The sequence below is a fragment of the Populus nigra genome, chromosome 6 (genome assembly GCF_951802175.1).
Source record: "Populus nigra chromosome 6, ddPopNigr1.1, whole genome shotgun sequence".
In the NCBI taxonomy this organism is placed as follows: Eukaryota; Viridiplantae; Streptophyta; class Magnoliopsida; order Malpighiales; family Salicaceae; genus Populus; species Populus nigra.
The window spans coordinates 145,033-165,931 of record NC_084857.1 but is presented as its reverse complement, the minus strand read 5'-3'; the positions used below and the strand labels follow the sequence as shown (position 1 = coordinate 165,931).

Below are 20,899 nucleotides of genomic sequence, written 5' to 3'. Positions count from 1 at the left end.
AAAATTAATTTTTTTAAAATAAAATAAAATATTATTTTGATGTGTTTTGAAATGAAAAGTATTTTAAAAAATAATTATTATTATATTTCCAAATACGATAGGTAACTATTTCTTTTAATTTAAAATTAATGATTAATTTTAAAATGAAAAACTTTAAAATATTCAATCATCAATACTTAATAAAATGAATAAGTAAAGTTAGAGAGTAATGCAAAGTTATTCATGATGTTATTAGATTGAAATATTTTTTTAATATAATATTAATTTTTTATTAATTAAATAATTATAAATTTGAATCTTATCATTTTATTATTTTTAATTAAATTAGAAAAATAAGTGTAAGTTAGTTGTGAGTTTTTACAAGTTTGAGGCGCGGAAAAATTTTATCCGAAGATATGATATAAAAATGATATGAATTTATTTTTATGATCCTATTTGAATATTTAAAAAAAAATATTGAAGTAATTTTTTAACAATGGCAATTAAAATGTCATGAAAAAAAAATTGCAGGGATAATCGATTAAATAAGTCTAAAAAGAGTTTATCTTTACATGCAAAAATTCAACTGTTGAGCACAGAAAAGGGTTGTGATGAGTAAATAAGTGAAACAACAATTTTTTTTCCTGTGTGTGATTTATGAAATGTTGAAATTTGAGGAGGGGTTGATTGCTACTGCAGCGTGGATTAACCGAATGCGACGAAACCTTAGTGGCACCCAACAAAGTAAAGATAAGGTGGAAACTTCCAGGCCATTTCATGGCATGGATGAGTGGACAAAACCATCCCTAGTCAAAAGCCAAGATGACTGCGACACGTATAATTTAATTTGTCATTGTCTACATCATTACCATGTAATATATATATACACATCATAGTTTTTAATCTCGAACCTAGGCAAGGTGGTCAGATTGGTTAATCTCAATTAATTTAATTTTTTATTTTATAAAAAATAAAAATACTAAGATATTAATAAATTTCGACCGAATGTTTCTTGAGCTGAACAGGTAATAGATTGATTTTAACTTTTAACTGGGTCACATTAAATTAATTTTTTTTATTTTTATTAAAACCCGATGCATCGTAGGTCCCAGACCACGAGTCAACTACTCCCATGTATCATTCGCTCGCATTTTTGGATTGGGGAAAGGGGCATTTACCCTTTTTCAGATATTCTTGAATTGAAAGACTTTGTATAGGTTAGGTCGGACTGGATATAAATTTTAGTCGGACTTCGTGCTGGAGTGAATTTTGCCATCCCATCCCTCAAGGCGATCGATCGACTTCACAGCATGCATGCATGCATGGAGCATTTGCGACCCTAAAACCTGAAATGGATTTTAAAATGTAATCATGTCAGAAATCAAATTTTAACTCATGCTACGACGTTTATCAAACTGCGTTTAGTTGAAGTTGTGTGTATATATCCCATGCATGCATGTTGACATGGATAAATCTTGCATCCCTCGAGTAATTCGTGCTAAGAAGTTCATGAGCTGCATTATTGATGTAATCCACACATGACGTACGAGGAAGACCCATTTGTGCCATAAATAGCCGCGTCACCTGGAGAGCACCCCCTTGGAGGCCAGCCCAAACAAGACCATCTTTCTCGCTAGCTCCTTGCTTGTGGAGAGTACTCTAGTTTTTAATTAATTTATTTTTTTGAGAAAAAAGAGTTACTAGCATGAAGTGAAAATAAAGAAGTTGTTATAATTTAATTAATTCAGAGACAAATTAAGAAAAAAAATTCACCTTTAATTGCGGAGAAAAACGTTGAACAAGAACCGTGGCATATTGTTCTGGGGTGTATGAATGCGGCTTGCAGGGTATAATTGTGACATGAAGTAATTATCATTATAATCATTGCCAACCCTTCCTACTGAATATGTGCATCTATTTAGGTAATTGGCAGCAGGATTTTTGTCCCTTAACATCCCACCAATACGGTCAACTATATATAGCTTGGTGATTCAGCACAGCCGTTGATCCATGGTAAGTTCAAGCCCTAAAAAAGGCTGGAATGTTGTGCACAGAGAAGGAATAAAGAACTTGTAATTAACTCAGGCAAGCAATAAGTTCTCTCTCCCTTCAATCTCTTCTATTTCTCCCACATTTTCCAGTAACCTTAACAAAAAGGCTGGAATTAATTCCGATATGCACAGTGATAGTAAACCACAGTTCCGCTTACAAATCCTATCAACGCCCTCCCTATTTCACTCCTCCAAACTTCCCCGTGATATTATTGCTATCTACTATCATCTCCACTATGTCGGTTAATCGATCATCCTCTTGCTTGTGTTTCCTGGCTAGTGATGCCCACCACTACCCGACATAACAGGATCACCAGGAGTAGCTTGCGTTCAAATAACTAGCTATCCCAGTAAAAAAAATTTAAAAGATATATTTTATATAATATTTTAATATATTTTTCAAATTAAATATATTTGGACTTAAAACCTACACATGTCATATTTTTTTATGTTTAATTTTTATCAAATAAAATATAAGTGATAGGATTTGAACTTATAACTGTTTGATTAACAAAATTCTAATGTCATACCAAATAATCTTTTCAATCTAAAAACTTAAAAAAATATGGGAGACCTCAATATATAATTTATATAATTATCTAACATGACCAACTTTATTTTCTCTTTTGCTTCGAGTCTTGTTGATCAAACAGTCATAAGTCAACACCTTTTCTTTTTATTTTTTCTTTTTTCCTTTCTTATGTATGTATGCATGGGCGTGTTGTTTATTTTTAAAGAATTTTCTTAATTTTTAATTTAAAAATCAAATATGTATAAAAAAAATTGTTTGAAGAAAAATCTTAATCTAAAAATAAAACATGTATAAAAATGTTTTTATCCCAAAATACAAATAGATAGGTAGGTTTTCAAGCTTGATGATGTAAACAACGGGAAAATGTGGAAATATGATGTAAAAATAAAATATGTACAAGATTTAATTTGATGTCAACCAGGCTAAACAACAGTTGGACATCCTCGTATGTTTGAGGCCAGCATTTTTTCTTCCATCCTTCACTCTTCTTACACAGTTCCTTCAGTTTTATCCTTTTCTGCGGATTCACATGGAAAGCTGTCAAAATTAAGTTCGAAAATATGAAAACAAAAAGGGGATCTGTTTTAGGAATTACTGAAGGTAAAGGTCCCTTTCCTGTGATCCAACGCATTAAAATTCAACTGTTGAGCACAGAAAAAGGTTGTCATCAGTAAATAAGTGAAACAACAATATTTCTTATACTTTAAATTATTTTTTTATAATGTTTTTTTATTATTTTAACGTGTTTATGTAAAAAAAATAAATATTTAAAAATAAAATAAATATTATTTTAATATATTTTTAAATAAAAAATACTTTTAAGAGATATTACTATTATTGTACAAATTTTAGTTTATTCTTACATGATGGGACAACTTACGTGTTTTTTTTTTCGGTCTAATAAATGCTACATGGTAGGAATAATTAGATCATGAATACAATGATGAAACTCTTCGTGGGCCACTAATTTCCATGAAATAACAAAACTGTTTTTCTAGTAGTCCGTAGTTGAAGTAAATTCACCGCAAGAACTCACAGGTTCACTTTCTGCTCTGGTAGGGTCTCAGTTTCAGACAACAGACTCCCAAAAAGGAAATGACCCAAAATGAGCATTTCAAAAACCCTGAAAAGGTGGGAGTAGTGAGCTAAAAGAGCCCTAGAAACCCATGAAAGACATGCTCTAATCTCTTTCCTTCTTCTCCCCAAAACAATAGAAGCAAACGAACAAAAAAAACTCTACCGAAAGGAAAGGAAAGGGAAAATATCTGTTCAAATCCGTCCATGTCCCAAAAGTCCCACTCTCAGGTATGTCCTTTTCTTTCCTTTGTCTCTCTCTGTTTTCCTCGAATCTTTGAATAGCGACTAATATCATAGCTGCATTACCATCTACAAAAATATTGTACTCCCCAAAGAGAAAAAGGAAAAAGAAAGAAAAGAAATTTTGACGATGGATTTTGAAACTGAATCGCAGAAGAAAAAGAGCGGGGTTTTTGGAGACGTGTACGGTGGGATTACAATGGTGCTTCCCAAGGAGATAGATGATCCTATTTCTCTACCTTCTCCTCCTTCTCTTGCTCCTCCTTTTGAGCTACGATTTCTTCTTCCTGATCTCAAGCTTGCTGTTAGAGTATGTGCCTCCTTTTCATCATCATCATGAGCTTTTCATTCCCTTTTTAAATTAAATTATTTTTCTTTTCTTCTTTTATTTTCTCCTCGAGTTGAGACTAAAAGTAGTGGGGAAAAGGAAAGTTATGCAGAAAATAAATGAACTTCGGATGGAATATTCTGAATTTTGCTTTTATTCTCTCTCTTTAACAAAGAAAACCCAGTTCCTTTTAAACTCGGAATTTAAGTAAATCTCTTACCTTTTTTTATCCAATTCAGCGAGTGGAATGGATTGTTCCTGTTTTGCGGGTTTTTTTTAATTTTTTAAAAAATTATTTTGAATTGAATTTCATGTAAAAACTCAGGATTTCACGAAGACCAGAGAAGTCAGTGAGTTCCTCAGTGGGGCCTTAGCTGGGGCTATGACCAAAGCTGTACTTGCTCCTTTAGAAACCATCAGGTTGGTATTTCCTCTGTTTCTTCTTATTTCTATAGCACTTTTGTTATTGTTTTTATATAACCAGACGTGTCGGTTAGCACCTTACTTCAGTAGAACGCTATTGTTAGTTTCTATTGAAGTCAGTGCAAAGTGAGTTTGAGGTCAGTCATTGAAGTATAGCTCTTCTTGTAACATTTGAAATTGAAGCTTAATGATCGGAGGTCTGAAACTTTAGAAATTTGGTCGCATGAACTAATGTACGTTATTAATTTTGAGATTTCAGAACTCTTACCAATTTTGCTAGCATAAATCAGCATTTGTAAACCAAGTCATGCTGAGATGTCGAGACCTTTCAAAGTTTTACTTTTGCATGCTAACTATTTTTGAAATGTTTGATTTGCTGATAACTATTTCATACTGCCTTGACCAGTAACTCATGAAAACCCTCCTGATTTGTTACTTGTGAGATATGCAGAACAAGAATGGTGGTTGGTGTTGGATCCGAAAACATTCCTGGTAGTTTCTTAGAGATAATTGAGCAGCAGGGTTGGCAAGGACTGTCGGCAGGAAATGCAATCAATATGCTTCGTATAATTCCCACTCAGTGATGGGACACCAAATCGGAAACATTGGTTACGCGTGCGTATAATTATAGACGATGAAGGATAGCCCAAACTATTGAGAAATTGGGCTTTAGCTTATGTTTTTGAGTTTAATTTATATGAACTTTTAGTTAAGGTTTACAAATTTGGTTTTATTTGTTGGATTGGGTTTAATTATTGTTGGATATTTTATTTAAATGGGCCATAAGCCCAATTGCTTATTCTAGTTAGGGTTTTAGTATAAATACCCTATTTTTTTAAATGTTAGGGGGAATTGATGATTAATGAAAATTTGCAGATTTTGCATCTCCCTACTCTCCTCTCTTCTTTTCTTTGGCTTTCTTCTTCTCCTCTTTTTCCTCTAAGCTTCTTTCTTTTTCCGGCTTTAATTCTTTTGCTTGTTGTCCCGCGTCACTCAGGCAATTGAGCTAGGAACATTCGAGTGTGTCAAGCGAGCAATGACATCAGCACAAGAGAAATGGAGTCAGAGTGAATGTCCAAGGGTGCAACTTGGTCCTGTTAGTTTGAACTTCTCTCTCTCCAGTTGCTGCTGCTGGTGCTGCTGTTGGAATTGTTAGCACACTTGCATGCCATCCTCTTGAAGTCTTGAAGGTATTTTGCATTATAAGGCATTGCTCTTGATACCAAAATTGGAAATTCAGTTCGAATTTCATTAAGCATTAAGCCGCTATCTGCTGTTTTACTCATATTCACTAGGATGATATGTGTTTTACTTCATACCCCTCCTAGGATCCTGCTTTGACTTGGACTATATGGTGTATTGGTATACCATTATGCTTTGTTTTAATTAATGGAAATTAGATGTGATAGTGGGTCACAACCTTTTCCTTCTACAGTTTTGAGTTTGAAGATCTTTGAGAGCCGAGACACCAAGCACACAGCTTTGTTTATCTCTATTTTCTAGTTGAAGCCGATTGTAACACTTGTATTTCATACAGGATAGATTGACTGTAAGCCGTGATATATACCCTAATTTAAGCATTGCCATCAGTAAGATTTACAAGGATGGAGGGATTAGAGCCTTTTATGCTGGCATTTCACCTACACTGATGGGCATGCTTCCATACAGTACATGCTACTATTTCATGTACGAGACGATGAAGACATCTTATTGTGAAGCAAAGAATAAAAAGTCCCTAAACCGTCCAGAGATGCTCCTAATTGGAGCTTTTGCAGGTGAGAAAACAAGTTTATTTCAAATTCACTTTTATTTTCCACAATAATTTTAGAGAAAAGGGTTGCCTGCTTCATATCTCACAGGGAAAGTGTGGAGATCTCTCGTAAAATTGCAATTACAGGGCTACTAGAGCCTAAATGATTAGATAGACATGTTCTAAGTGGTTGGTGTTGGTATCTCGTCTTTTCTATTAGCCGATTGGTAATCAATTTACGTTTTGGATGCCTAGGTTTTACTGCTAGCACCCTTAGCTTTCCATTAGAGGTGGCGAGGAAACGACTAATGGTGGGAGCTCTGCAGGGTAAATGTCCACCCCACATGGCAGCAGCCCTCTCAGAAGTAATTAGGGAGGAGGGGCTAAGGGGACTTTACAGAGGGTGGGGTGCAAGCTGTTTAAAAGTGATGCCTTCCTCTGGCATCACTTGGATGTTTTATGAAGCTTGGAAAGATGTACTGCTTGTTGAGAAACGGCTTTTATAACAGCTTTGGCAAAAAAATCCAGCATCATGTTCCTTCGGAGGCAAATGTTGGGATCGTTTTATCATAAAGATAAGGAGGAAGGTGGCTCCTAGCCTGCTGGTGAATGTTCCGGGACCCATTGTTGAATTGAATTACACATGTTTATGGATAATCATCGTTATAGGATTGGGCTATCCTTTTTCTGTAATGCCCATTTCGATTTCTGACCGAAGCTAAAATTTATCAGCCGAGCTTCAAAAAGGAAAAAATGTGGCCTCTCGTAATCTTTGATATGTACCAAACAGGTTCTTGATCTTGATGTCATGAGTTAACAAAATTCTGTTTTCCGCATCCCAGATTACATTTTTGTCACTGATGATTCTCATTACTGATAAATTTTGTTGCATTATTCAATCCAAAAGGGAGGGATTGGTATGTGCTTTAAAACTGAAGTTTATCTATCTTTCAGAAAATACAATTCACATGGCTTTTCACTCATTACAACCTCTGCGTATTCTATTCAAATCCTATGAAAGACTGCAAGAAAATAAATCAGAAAGAGTTTATTATTACAAGCGGAAGATGGTTTCTTAGTAGTACTTGGTAACGTGTATTTAGTTTGGAAAAGATATGTTTTAAAAAAATTATAAATTTTTCTTAACTAAGATGGGTCATACTCTAAAGGTGATACGGTGACGTTTTCATTTCCCAGAGGGATAAGCCAAGCCGCAGTTGAAAAAGAAAATCACGCAGAAGCTACGGTGTCGTTTAACGGGTCTCCCTCTTGGCGCTTTGATTGTGTTCCTGTGCTTCTTCCCTCGCTTCCTATAAATAGAGCGAACTTCCCATTTCCCTCCTTTCTGCAGCGGGCACTAACCTTTTCAATCCCCCCCCCCCCCAAAACCCTAATCTTCCACAATTATAAGAAGAAAAACCCTAGAAATCTTAACCCTTCTTTTCCTTCTGTTTTGATCGATTCTTTAACAAGTAAATAAACAAGGAAATGGCGAAGAGGGAAGTATTATTAGATAGATGGAGAACCATCGAGGAAGAAGAAGAACTTCACGCCAACGATGGCGATAATCCAGTCATACGACGCCGTCTTCACCTCCTCAAAGAACAATGGTCTCTCTCTCTCTCTCTCTTATTTTCTCCCCTCAATATCTCTATGCTTTTATTACTATATTCTTATTGTTAAATTAGGTTTATTTTTATTTTTTATTTCTTAATTATAGGTTTTCAGACACATTTAAGTACTTGATTAGTTTGCCCAGAGAAGAACATATATGGTGTGGAGATTTTGATTTGATGGGCCCACTTTTAGAGACATTTTACAATTACTACAAAGATGACCGGCCGGACTCTCCTCTCCGGCTTCTGTGGAAGAGGATGTCTGGCGAAATGCGGCATTGCATCCAGTGTGTATCTCAGCATCATCACGCTCAAGAGATGTATGACAAGGAGTACGAGACGAGTTCTATTGGACCACTTCTTGAGGTGTTAAGGAGTATTGATGAGGAAAGGGTGACTCAGCATCTGAGAGAGATTAATGATAGATTGAAGAAGCAGGAGTATGATCATTTGCGTGATAATGTTGATGTTGTTAGTCTCATGTATGAGGTATTATTGTTATTATGGACTAGTGTGTTTGTTTCTGTTTTAGTTTTCACTTAATCTTTAATGTTCATTACCTTTTGATGACGTGTATGAAAGATGCCAATACAGAGTTTGACTATGCTTCAAGCATTGCATATAAGTAAGCAAATTTATAGTTGGTGTACTAATAGGAGTGCTCTCAAAATTATTTGAGAATAATAACTACTTAATTGGAAAAAAAATGGAGTATTTGTGATCGTTTCAGATATCTAGTATCCAAATTGTATATTATGGTTTGCTGGGTTCTAGGTAGAACAGGGGAGAAGAGTTGTGTGTTTCTTCTTTGAAAATGCTCTTTGATTTCTTTTCCAACCAACATTTTCTAATCTTTTCTTTTTGGAATGGTGATTGCATGCTTTTGTGCTTTTTGCTGTTTACTGAATCACAGGTCTTGATGTTTCCTGTCTTACTGGACGATCAATCTTTGCTATCTGAATTTGAATTATTCATTGAAGCAGTCGATAATATGCATGAACTGGCTTTATCTGGACATCAACAGTTTCCGGTATTTTGTTGGCCGAGTCTGCCCAGACACAGTTCCGTTGCTTTCTTTATCTCTGTCTTTCTTTCCCTTCTCATAGATTACATCTGATTTGTCAGGGTGTTTATGCGTTGCTTTTTCTGAATAGAAGAGTACGCACTGTTGGTAGACGTTTAGCACGATCTATGGAGAAATTGAGGTACTGTTAAATTGAATGACATGTACAATCTAATTGGAATTTTTACTTGCGTGAAAGGATTACAATCATTGGTGTACCACATTATATGATCTATAAGTCATGAATGAAGCACTATTGTCAGCTTGCAGATTGTGGCCATCCTTACTGCAAAAATGCTACCTTCTAGTCATGTCAACATCAGTTGGGGATGCAGGGTTCACTATATATTCTTTCTGATTAATATATCCTGTTTCTGTATAGGGGAGCAACAGATTTGGAACCTTTGCAGCCTTTACTGAAAAAATTCATTGGGTTTTTAGAGACAGAAATACTACCATCAACTTCTAAGACTTCGAGGCCAAGAGCACAGATGGAGCGCCTATCCATATGGCTTGGAATCACATCATTGTATGAAGCGGTGACTATAATCTTAACCTTAAACTACTATTTCAACTCTCTTTTTTCTGTCTCTTTTCCACTCTCCCAATGATGATACTTACACTTCTGTTTTATGAAGACTTGAGTTCCTAGAACCTCCAGCTTTTGAAGAAGGCATACTGGAGTGCTATCCCATTTTTTTTGATATTGTGCTCAACCATATCAGTGGCGATTCAGCCGAATTCTCTCATGCAGTGAGCTGTTTGAAAGAACTCTTCAAAATGCTTGGTAAGGCAGGAAGTACCTCTTCTTCTGTGTTCTTTTATTTTGTTATTATTTTTAGATTTCAATTAGTATTGATTTAATGATTCTTTGTTTCTCTTAAGGTTGCAAGCTCTGGCTGAGGTCTACGTTGTCTCCAAGTGTGATGCGTAACACATTACTGGGCCAGTGTTTCCATACTCGAAATGAGAAAATCCATAAAGACATTTTAGATCTTTTTCCACCTTTTCTGCAGGCATGTCTGGACACCATCCTGCCATCTTCTTTACCCTGGGCCCTTCATCAATGATTCTTTATCCCTCTTGTCATTTATACAATTAATTGTGCCATGTATTTTTCTTGACATTACTGATGTGCAGAAGTTTATCTGTCCAGTCCCTTGAGGCTTTGCAAGATGGGGAACATGAAAAGCAACGAAGGCACTTCCTTTATTTCCTACTCCATCAAGTTCCCGTGAGCAGCAACTTCAATGTTCTTACAAGAAAACTTGCATGCAAGGTTTTTATCACTTCTATATTTCCATTTTAAGTTTCTGTTGTGGATAGTTATGCTGTTTATCTCATTAATGCTATCACTAATTGCCGTTTCAGATAGCCCTTCTTATCGTACACCGAGGCTACAAGATGAACCCACCATGCCCCCCTTATGAATGTGCTCATATGTGGTATGTAGTGTTGAATCCTCTGTATTTGACGATGGTCATAAATTGGAAGCTCTTTTGCCTTATTGATAATTTTTTTATATTTTTCCTACAATTAATATTCAGGGATTTTACCAGGGAATTAGGGGTTGAAGATATGGCGTGGCTTAAGTTAGGACTTGCCTTTTAAGTCTGGCTAGAAATGTTTTAGAAAAAGAGATAGTAGGTATGGGGAGAGATTTTCATGTGAGAAATCATATGCTGTCAAAGATGGAGGTTCTTGGAAGACAATATATTTTTTTTTGAAGCATTATTCACTGTGCTGTTTTACATCTATTTTTAGAACTCGGGGATTTACACTTTCCATTTTCCTTATAAAAAGGAGCAAAGAAGAAAATTCATACATTTTTTTGAATTGTCTGCTTCTCTTTGGCATCTCTTCGTCACCTAAAATTCCTGCTTGTGTGAAGTTTGAAGGCTCCTAATGTAATGTTATAAAGATTTAGAATTTGAAAAAGATGGTTGGGGGTTTTCACTTATGCATGCTTTAATATAATCTGATTGAATGACTGCTCTTAAGAGGAATCAATGTGCATGAATCACTTACAGCAATCGTTTTAACAGGGGCCCTTCACTTGTGGCTACTCTGAAGGATTCATCACTTCATAGTGCTCTCCGGCAACCTGCATTTGATCTTATACATATTATTTTAGTTTCTGATGCTGCTGCCTTGCTAAGTACAATGTGGAGTAACCACACAATTATTGATGCTGATACAAACATTTGTCTTGAGCTGAATGATGATGTTAAAGATGAAGATAGGCTTCCATTTGTTATTGACGTCGAAGATACGGATGGTATATGTTGGAGTGAATTCAGTGCACAGAGCAAGATCGCTTCTGAAGAGCACAGAGGATGGATGTGCATTCCCATGCTATGGATTGATGTTTTAGTTGATATGGACCCATCAGTCCTTCCATTGTCATTTTCGAAGGCTGTTTTCTGGGCTCGATCTCATTTGACAATGGTAGAACCTGAAACCAGTGTGCAAACAGTTAGAACCTGGCTTTCAACTTCAGCCACAGAAATCTCCACTTCATTTGGGTGGAAGGTTCCGACAGGTTTTGATGATGGTGGGGTTGGAAAGGAGTCGAAAAACTCTATCAAAGTGTCAGTGATGCATCTTCCTTTAATAAGAACATTCAACAGGTATTGGGCAATACTTTATCTTACTGTTAGTTTATGTCTTCATGCTATAGCAATGCATGTTATAGGTGTATACTAGACTTATTAGTCCATTCTTGGTTGATGACTCTGGATGCTTCCTCAGGTTAACCACACACTTTTTAACTCTAATGAGGCTAGGGGAATTACGCAAGCAATGGACTTGGGAGCCAAGCATGGCAGAGAGTTTGATCCTTTCACTTTTGGATTCTAATGATGTATGCAATGATCATTTATCATAGTGGTCAACATCAAGTGAGTGATTGGTCTTCTGTGAGTATCTGCGCATAATCTTTTGTTGCTTGATGCAGGATGTGAGACAATTTGGCAAATGCATCTTGGAGCAGGTCTCAAGCACACAGGGTCTTGCATGTGGTTTGAAGTTTCTTTGCTCCAGCGGTTGTTCTTTGGCAGCCATGTTTTTAGGCTTGAGACATGCTTTGAAAGTGGTGAGTGGTCACTGATAACATTTCTTTTGTGTAAGTCATTTGAAAGTGCTAATGTTTTGTTTCTTTTTTATTCTCCTTCCATTTTCATAATTTTATAAAGCCAGTATTGTGCCAAGGACTTGTATCTAATTTCAGCCAGATCAAATATATAAAATTTATTCCTGTACACACTCACTAGTTTAAATGGATTAATGCATGCTTTTCAAGGTTCTAAGTGGTCCCTTTCTTTTTTTCATCCTTGGTGCTCCCTCTAAGCAATGGTCTTTTTGACTGTGTTCTCAATAATTGGCTTGAAAAGGCTGCTGGCTTTGTGACAGTTATTTTGTACAAAACGGGTCTGATATTCTGTTAACAGCAAATGACTGTAAACTCAAGTACCTTTGTGTAGTCCATTCCACGACTTACCTACTGCTAATTTGGTCTCTATGTTCTTTCATATATCATTTTTTTCATGCTTCTATGGCTTAACCAGATTCTTTTTAGTGCTTTGTTTAATAATTTTGCACTTCTACAGGTTCAACTGGATTCTGTTGTATCGAAGTTTCAGACTTTACAACATTTTTTCTTTGTTCTATGCAAACTAATTAAAGAAGGGGATTTACATAAACCAGATTTGCCACAAAATTCATCTGATGACTCAAAGATCAGAAAGTACTCTTCCCAAGGTGGATTTCTGACACATCCGTTCTTTGATTCTTCTTCTTCAAACATTGATGGACATTCATTAAATGTTGACTTGAAATTGCAAGAGAAATTTTGCTACTTACTATCAAGAATTGCGTGGCCATCAATTCGGATGTTCTTGGTAGAAGGAAAGGCATTTATTGATTACAGTCTTTGTCAGGTATTACACAACTTGACATTAATGAATGTTTCTATTTAGCCTCTCTCTGTGTGGCTGGATGTGTGTGGTGTGTCAATGTTCACACTACTTTCTTGTAGATAATTAGCTGATGTTCTTGTAGATATCAAATCAGCTCTGCCATTTAACTGACAAGTGACATTGAGTAGGCATTCTTTATCTCTTCTTGTTTCAGATGACATGTGTCCGTGTGCTTGAGATCCTCCCTGTAGTTTTCGAGAGACTTTTCCAACCTTTGTTTAAACATGCATGGGATAATGGAAAGATGGTGGAAAATCCATCCAACTTTGGATGGCTTTATGATCTGATGGATTGGGGAAAGTCATCGCTTAAAGTTGTAGCTGTCTACTGGAAGCGAACGGTAATTTATCTACTGAATCTGCTTAAAGGCTTTTGCAGTAATGCTTCTGAGTTGACTGTCAGGGCCATTGAAAAACTTATTTCATGTGGTGAGCTTTTTTATTTATGCACATATTGCTTTCTTTTTCATGCTGTTGATTATTTTTCATTTTGCTTCATTTTCTTTTGATGTTTTATGTCTTCTTTATACAGATAATATAAGCATTGATCAATTGACAGAACAAGTATCGCACCTTCGGGTTGCATTATCCAAGGAAGTGTCTTTTGATAATGTAATGATCACTTCAAAACCAAAAGCTCCAGATGTGCTTCCTGTTCCTGTAGAGGATGCTGATGTTCAAATTCTAGACTCAGTATCAGTGAGTGATAAGAGAAATAAAAGTGACGTGATTGTAGTTTCAGATGATGAAGCTGAAAAACAAATTTCACCTGTTAAAGTGGCTGCTTCCACAAGTGACTCATGTCAAATAAGTTTGGATAGCAAGAAAATTGCTCCTGCTGATAGAAGTGTTTCACAAACTGATACTGAAAATAAGGGATCTAGAAATGATACCTCAAGGGATCTACTGGATGACCCCCAACAAAAAGATGCATTAGACATTACCAGTCTCACTTCTCAGAAGCTGGATTCTGATAAATTAAGAGGCAAACAACCTACTCATCTCAAATCAAAAGGTGGATCTAAAAGCAGTAAAAATGTTCCTCTTTCATCCCAATGTAGAATTGATCTAAAGAATCCTGAATCTGTCAGCTCAAAAAGCTCGAATGAAGCTGGCAACAGCATGATTTCTGAAACAAGAGATTCAATACTGAAGGAGTTAGTGCGTGACACTGGTGCTAATCCACCAGAGGCTGCAGTAAAATATGTGAGGCAGCAGCAGTTTAATCTGACAAAGTTAACTGCCACTGTTCCTAAACGACAAGTTATCCAACTTAAAACACCTGCTGGAAATAGATTTGGAAATTTACAGAGACTGGAGGCTGGAGTTAAAAGATTCAAGCCTCCTAGACTTGATGACTGGTATAGACCCATTTTGGAAATAGATTACTTTGCTATAGTGGGATTAGCATCTGCAAGAAAAGATGAGAATCGGACTGTTAGTAGATTAAAGGAGGTTCCTGTGTGTTTCCAATCACCAGAACAGTACGTTGACATTTTCCGGCCACTTGTTTTGGAGGAGTTTAAAGCACAGTTGTGTAGTTCCTTTTTGGAGATGTCTTCATGGGAGGAGATGTATTATGGCAGTCTATCCGTGTTGTCTGTTGAAAGGATTGATGACTTTCATCTTGTCCGGTTTGTCCATGATGAAAGTGATTCTACATCATCTAGAAGCTTTTCTGATAATGACCTTCTTTTGCTAACTAAAGAAGCTCCAGAAAATGCATCCCATGATGTTCATATGGTTGGAAAGGTATTTTACCTCTCTAGCATTCTGTGAATGACGTGTTGGTGTCATGTACATATCATGAATTTCTTGTCTGCTGAATACAGATGTAGATTTGTAATATCTTGGCATGTTTATAAGTTTTAAGTTATATGTCTATATTATGCTAAAGCAACCTGTTTGATTCTCAGGTGGAGAGGCGCGAAAGAGAGAATAAAAGAAGGTCAAGTATACTCCTCATCAGGTTCTATTTTCTAAATGGTTCTTTGCGTTTAAATCAAGCTAGGAGGCAACTTGTCGATCGTAGCAAATGGCATGCAAGTCGCATCATGAGCATTACACCTCAACTTAGAGAATTTCAGGCTCTATCATCAATAAAGGACGTTCCCATCCTTTCAGCTATCTTAAAACCTGTCAATGATTCTCTTGGTAATAATGAATCGAGAGAACTAGGTCTGAGTAATCTTTCTCAGCCCTTGCAGCAGACACTGAAGTCATCTTTTAATGACAGCCAACTGCAAGCTATAAGTGTCGCGATTGGATCAACTATTTTGAAGAAAGATTTTGATCTGTCTCTAATACAGGGTCCTCCAGGTTTGTATTTCAACATGGCTTAATTGATAGTGGATCTAACCCCTTTTATTTTTGTTTCTAATATGTTTTTTTTTTCTTTCTTTTTGAATAGGGACTGGGAAGACCAGAACCATAGTGGCCATTGTCAGTGGCTTGCTTGCTTCACTACAAGGAACAAAGGATACAAAAAATTCTCTAAACGGACATTTGAAACAAGGTAATGGTTTGTCCATAACTTCAAGGCCAAAGATTAACCAGTCTGTTGCAATTGCCAGGGCTTGGCAGGATGCAGCGTTGGCTAGGCAGTTAAACAAGGATGTGGAAAGAAATGAAAAGTCTGTGGAAAGTTCTTTTAGGAGAAGGGTGCTAATCTGTGCCCAATCAAATGCTGCTGTTGATGAGTTGGTGTCAAGAATTTCCAGTCAAGGACTTTATGGCAATGATGGGAAAATGTACAAGCCATATCTTGTAAGGGTTGGCAATGCAAAAACGGTTCATCCAAATTCACTTCCATTCTTTATCGATACACTTGTTGATAATCGTCTTGCTGAAGAGAGGATGCATTTGAGTGATTCTAAGAAAGATTCAGGTATAGGCTCTTCTGCAGCATTGCGTTCTAATCTGGAAAAGTTAGTTGATTGCATTAGGTTCTATGAGGCTAAGCGGGCTAACTTGAAGGATGGAAATTTGGACCTCAAAAATTCTTTGGAAGATGAATTGCATAAAGAGGATGAAACAAAGCAAATGTCAGATTCTGAATTAGAGATCACACTAAAGAAATTATATGAAGAAAAGAAACAACTTTTTAAAGATCTTAGTGCTGCTCAGGTGCAAGAGAAGAAAACTAGTGAAGAAATCAGAGCAATGAAACATAAGCTGCGGAAGTTGATATTAAAGGATGCTGAAATAGTGGTAACGACATTAAGTGGATGTGGTGGAGATCTCTATGTAGTTTGTTCTGAATCTATGTCAAATTATAAATTTGCTTGTCCATCTGAACATACCCTATTTGATGCAGTTGTGATTGATGAAGCAGCTCAGGTAAAAATCATTATGCTCATAGTTTGTTTTTTTAAAGTTACCCATTTTATCTGCATAACATTCCTTTCATTGCTTCATTTTTAAACTTTCTTCATCTCTTGCAGGCACTGGAACCTGCTACTTTGATTCCTCTTCAACTTTTAAAGTCAAATGGGACAAAGTGCATTATGGTAAGGACTGTGTGCTCCGTTATTTTCAAGGCATCTTGTATATTTTAGTAGTTATACTTATGTTGTCATTTTTATGCAAGGTTGGTGATCCGAAGCAGCTTCCTGCAACAGTTCTCTCTAATGTTGCAAGCAAGTTTCTTTATGAATGTAGCATGTTTGAGCGTCTACAAAGGGCTGGTCACCCAGTAACCATGCTTACCAAACAGGTGAGCCTGGATTTTTCCCCTTAAAACTTGACTTAAATTCTACTGTGTTTGCTATATCTAATGATATGGTTAAATGCTTGAAACCATTAACGAGAACTGACTTTTGGGCTGTTGGATGTTAACTGTCAAAATATTCACGTGTGCTTTGGAAAGCTGTGAAATAGGAATATTGGGCTCGTTTCTTTTTTCCAATGTTTTTTTTTAAAAAAAAGGTACGGCAGCAACCACAGATTTATTATCACACGGGATGCTGGGTGTTTACAGGAAATATTTTGGTCTGTCTGCTTTGTTTTATTGCATTATCATCTGCTACAAGTACAACAACAACAAGAAATTATTAAATGTTTCTAGGATATGCAGTTCATAAAATTTTCTTCTGGCTGATTGCATGTTTTTTTTGGTTGAATGTTAAGTAATAGTAAAGCTAGTTGGTAAATCTGCCATGAATGTTTGGGTTAAATACACTGAGTTAAAGAAATGTTCACCTCAAGGCAACTGTTGTGGGATGGAATAGTTTTTATAGCCTTTTTATGATGCAGTAATGCTTTAGGGACCTGCAAAAGGCTATGCTTAGCTGATATGAACATTTCCTCACATCTTGACTTTTGTTTCTTTTCTTTCATCGGATGGTATCATGTTTCTTGATGTACTCTCTTATTTTGTGTATTTTCCTGTTTCTGTTTAATTTTCTCGTCCAGTACTTGTTGCATAAACTTTATGCTTGACTAAAGGTATGCATTCTTTTGGAAATCAACTGCAGTCAGGGTAGTTTGGTGAAAATGTTGGCAGTTTATGGGGCTATAAAATAATACAAGACTTTGATGAAAATTTGACGATAATTGTACTGTTTTTGCCAACTTCTACTGTTTCAGTATAGGATGCACCCAGAGATTTGCCGGTTTCCCTCCTTGCACTTTTATGATAGCAAGTTGATGAATGGAGAGAAAATGTCAAACAAATCAGCATCATTTCATGAGATTGAGGTTCTTGGCCCTTATTTATTCTATGACATTATGGACGGCCAGGAGCTTCGCGGTAAAAATTCTGGTGCATCGTCCCTTTATAATGAACGTGAGGCTGAAGCTGCAGTTGAACTACTACGATTTTTCAAAAGGAGGTATTCATTTCTTTTCCAGAGAAAGCACTACCACATCCTCCTTCATTTCAGTTCTTTGTTCATGAATAATATAATTTAAATACCTTATTTAGGTACTCATCCGAGTTTGTTGGTGGTAGAATTGGCATCATAACTCCATACAAATGCCAGCTCTCACTTCTGCGCTCTCGTTTTTCTAGTGCATTTGGATCATCTGTTGTCGCTGATATGGAGTTCAATACTGTTGATGGCTTTCAGGGCCGAGAGGTTGATATACTGATACTTTCCACTGTTAGAGCAGCTGATTCAAATTCTTCTATGAATGGGTTGAGCTCCAGCAGTATTGGGTTTGTCGCTGATGTAAGACGGATGAATGTTGCCCTGACAAGAGCCAAGCTCTCCCTTTGGATTTTGGGTAATGCGAGGACCTTGCAGACGAACTGGAACTGGGCAGCTCTAGTAAAGGATGCTAAAGAGAGAAACTTGGTCATCTCAGCAAAACAGCCATATGAATCCTTGTTCGAAACAGCTCCTAGGGATACTTGCAGGAGAGAGAGTATTAATAATCATTCAAGACAGTCAAAGCATGTTGAAAATTTTAGAGGCAGCGGCAAACTAGGCAAACAAAATGAACAGAAAGTGTACAGGGATAAAAGCTCTACTCGTTCCGTTACTCGATGCGATGGTACTGTTGCTGGAGATGGTAAGGATTTTTATGTACAGAGTAGCAAAAGAAAACCCAGAGAGGAACATGATCTTCCAGGGAAAATGGATCTTCCGAAAAATTTCAAGTATATAATTCCAGGGGAATCTGTTACTGGTGATGAAAGCAAGGGCAAAGACAGAAGTCAGAAGAAACTTGGCTCTGGTAAGAAGAAAGATAAATGTGCAAATTCGAAGAGTACTAGGGAGCATTCTGAACTTGAACTGGGTGATGGCCACAAAAATTTGAAATTGAGCATGTTGAGGGGACCAAAGAAATCTATTGAAGGTAAGAGAAGCCAGAAGAATTTGGACAGTTCTACATCCTCAGCTGAAGGCAGCCTCAAAAGTAAGGAGGTCAATGACGGTAGAGATCCTAATCCTGTAGGTGCTTCTTTAGATTTAATTACAAAGAGGAAACAACAACGTGAAGCTGTTGAGGCCATTCTAAACTCATCTCTCATTTCCTCCAAGAAGTCAGAACCATCAACGAAATCTATGTCTTCCAAAAGGCCTCCTTCTCCAACCTCAGCTGTAAGTGGTGGAATCAGACCACCCAAGACAAGAAAAGGTAAACTTCTCTGCTTTTTTTCTGTAATAAGCACTGGAAATCTGTCCCAACCTCCCCTGTTTCAGTATGAGTGACACCATCAACTTGAAACATGTTCTTAGGGGTGTAAGAAAATGCAATTCCACCATAGATATTTTGAACCTTTTTTTTTTTTTTTCAAATTCACCCCCATTTCTTTTAATAAGGGGTGATGATTTTAAATGACAGGTTTTTACTGATGGTTATATGAGAAAAACTGCTAATCCTATACTGGATGTATTTTCAGACAATCTAAAAGAGAAACCTGGATACTTTGTGTAAGTGGTGATGTTGTCGGATATCACTTTAAAATACTTGGCTGAAACCAACCCAAAGCCATTTTCTACATGATGTTTGCCTGAAAAGCTTGTTTGAGGTAGCTTCTTGTGTGCAGATGTTTGATATTTCCTCATCTGCCATTCTTATTTTGCTTCTGGCAGGTCCACAGTAACCTGAAAAAGGTTTATTGCAAAATCAGAGCCATCAGCACCGCAGTAAAAGTGAAAATCTTTGTGATCCCAGTATGGTATGGTGAAGTTGAATTCCATTTTTGAGATTTTAGCGAAAGCCTATTTTATCATCCCTGTAATTTTTTGGAAGCTACAAAGAAGATAGAGGGGCAGTTCTAGTAAAAAGTGAAGAAACCCTACTTGATCTGGAATGTCTTGTAAACCATGGATTGGATAAGTTAGGTTTACGTCTTGTGGTTCAATGTTGCAGACCCCCAGGGCAATACAGCATTGGTCTTGAAAATATAGAAATAATACTAGCGTGACTGATCACTGTAGATAAGTTTGATATATGGTTCATCACTGCATGCCCTTGCAAGTTGTTTTTTTCCGGGCGAGTTTTGTCTAGAAGATCTAGTTCATAGTGCCTCTCTGATGATACCTTGTTCTGAGCGACCAAAACCCTGTGTACATATTGGTTCTTGTAAATACTTGTGACTTCAGCAATGCCTAGCGTGAAAGCTCAGATTTCTTGCAAGTTTTGCTCTTGGTCCTGCATGTCGATCACCCTAAATAAATGGATGCAAAATTATCATGTTTTTTCCCAGCAAGTGAAGATGTTGGGGATCTGGAATTTGTTTGGTGTAACCATTCTGCAAATATTCCAGTCAATGTATTGCTTTGATGTTTGATGCAATTAAACGTCTTAGAAATTGTGTTTATTTGCAAGATTTATTGCTGTTGCTTCAAAGTAAAAAGCAGGAGGATATGTCATTGCCGGATTTGTTCAAGATCCACGAGCATAGCTTTCGGCCCGTCCTGTTTGTTTCATAGATCCCTGTTCTTTCCTTGTCGTTTATGTTGCTTTTTTATGCATTAAAATGCTCGTTCTCGTAGATTTGATCTTGTATGTTAGCTGACAACACTGTACTGTGGAAGGCATATGCAACCTTCGTCGATGCCTTTACAAAGCACCGTGAGCATACGGTCACTGGATCTATCAAAGCTGTGACAGACCATGAACGAGAAAAAGGGATGATTTGAATATGACGGTAAGATATCTCGCCTTAGATTTTGTTGCCTTCGGGGCAACCCGCATACAGTAATAACACGAGGCATCTGGTCAAATGCAAGATTTCACGTGTAGTACCCTTGCAGAAGACGTACAGCTCCTCCCATGCTCTCTACATTCCCTTCCCTTCCCTTCCCTTCCCTTCATGTCTCCACCAACCAGAGAGAGGATTGGCGGTCTCACCAACATTTCTTAATTCGCACCTGCCCCTCCGGCCACAAGAGAGTTGTTGGTAAGATGG

The 20,899-nt window shown here is 36.9% G+C and overlaps 1 protein-coding gene and 1 pseudogene across 5 annotated transcripts; both read left to right on the top strand.

Annotated features, from left to right (window-relative positions):
* Positions 1–3,599: 3,599 nt before the first annotated feature.
* Positions 3,600–7,312, top strand: LOC133697028 (probable mitochondrial adenine nucleotide transporter BTL1; annotated as a pseudogene).
* A 414-nt stretch (positions 7,313–7,726) lies between these two features.
* Positions 7,727–20,308, top strand: LOC133696623 (helicase SEN1). Of its 5 annotated transcripts, XM_062118858.1 has the most exons (23): positions 7,732–7,990; positions 8,101–8,485; positions 8,910–9,026; positions 9,122–9,201; positions 9,442–9,588; positions 9,698–9,846; positions 9,945–10,075; positions 10,216–10,338; positions 10,431–10,504; positions 11,105–11,689; positions 11,811–11,922; positions 12,016–12,153; positions 12,668–12,818; positions 12,903–12,997; positions 13,191–13,464; positions 13,568–14,787; positions 14,952–15,354; positions 15,446–16,374; positions 16,479–16,544; positions 16,625–16,750; positions 17,623–17,867; positions 17,960–19,119; positions 19,578–20,308. In XM_062118858.1, exons 1-23 carry the CDS (start codon positions 7,869–7,871, stop codon positions 19,586–19,588), a joined length of 6,843 nt encoding a protein of 2,280 aa, XP_061974842.1. In that variant the 5' UTR covers positions 7,732–7,868; the 3' UTR covers positions 19,589–20,308. The 5 variants fall into 5 exon arrangements, with proteins under 5 accessions (XP_061974845.1, XP_061974844.1, XP_061974842.1 ...); XM_062118857.1 differs by having other exon boundaries at positions 12,668–12,997; XM_062118860.1 differs by lacking the exon at positions 19,578–20,308 and having other exon boundaries at positions 7,728–7,990; positions 12,668–12,997; positions 18,105–18,347.
* The last annotated feature ends 591 nt before the right edge of the window (positions 20,309–20,899 follow it).

What these genes read in the sequence shown, in the direction of transcription:
- LOC133696623 (XM_062118857.1), top strand. Translation starts at nt 7,869, where the DNA reads ATGGCGAAGAGGGAAGTATTATTAGATAGATGGAGAACCATCGAGGAA. An exon ending in AGAACTCTTCAAAATGCTTG is followed by an intron (nt 9,847 to 9,944) that starts GTAAGGCAGGAA and finishes GTTTCTCTTAAG; the next exon opens with GTTGCAAGCTCTGGCTGAGG. An exon ending in CAAGAAAACTTGCATGCAAG is followed by an intron (nt 10,339 to 10,430) that starts GTTTTTATCACT and finishes TTGCCGTTTCAG; the next exon opens with ATAGCCCTTCTTATCGTACA.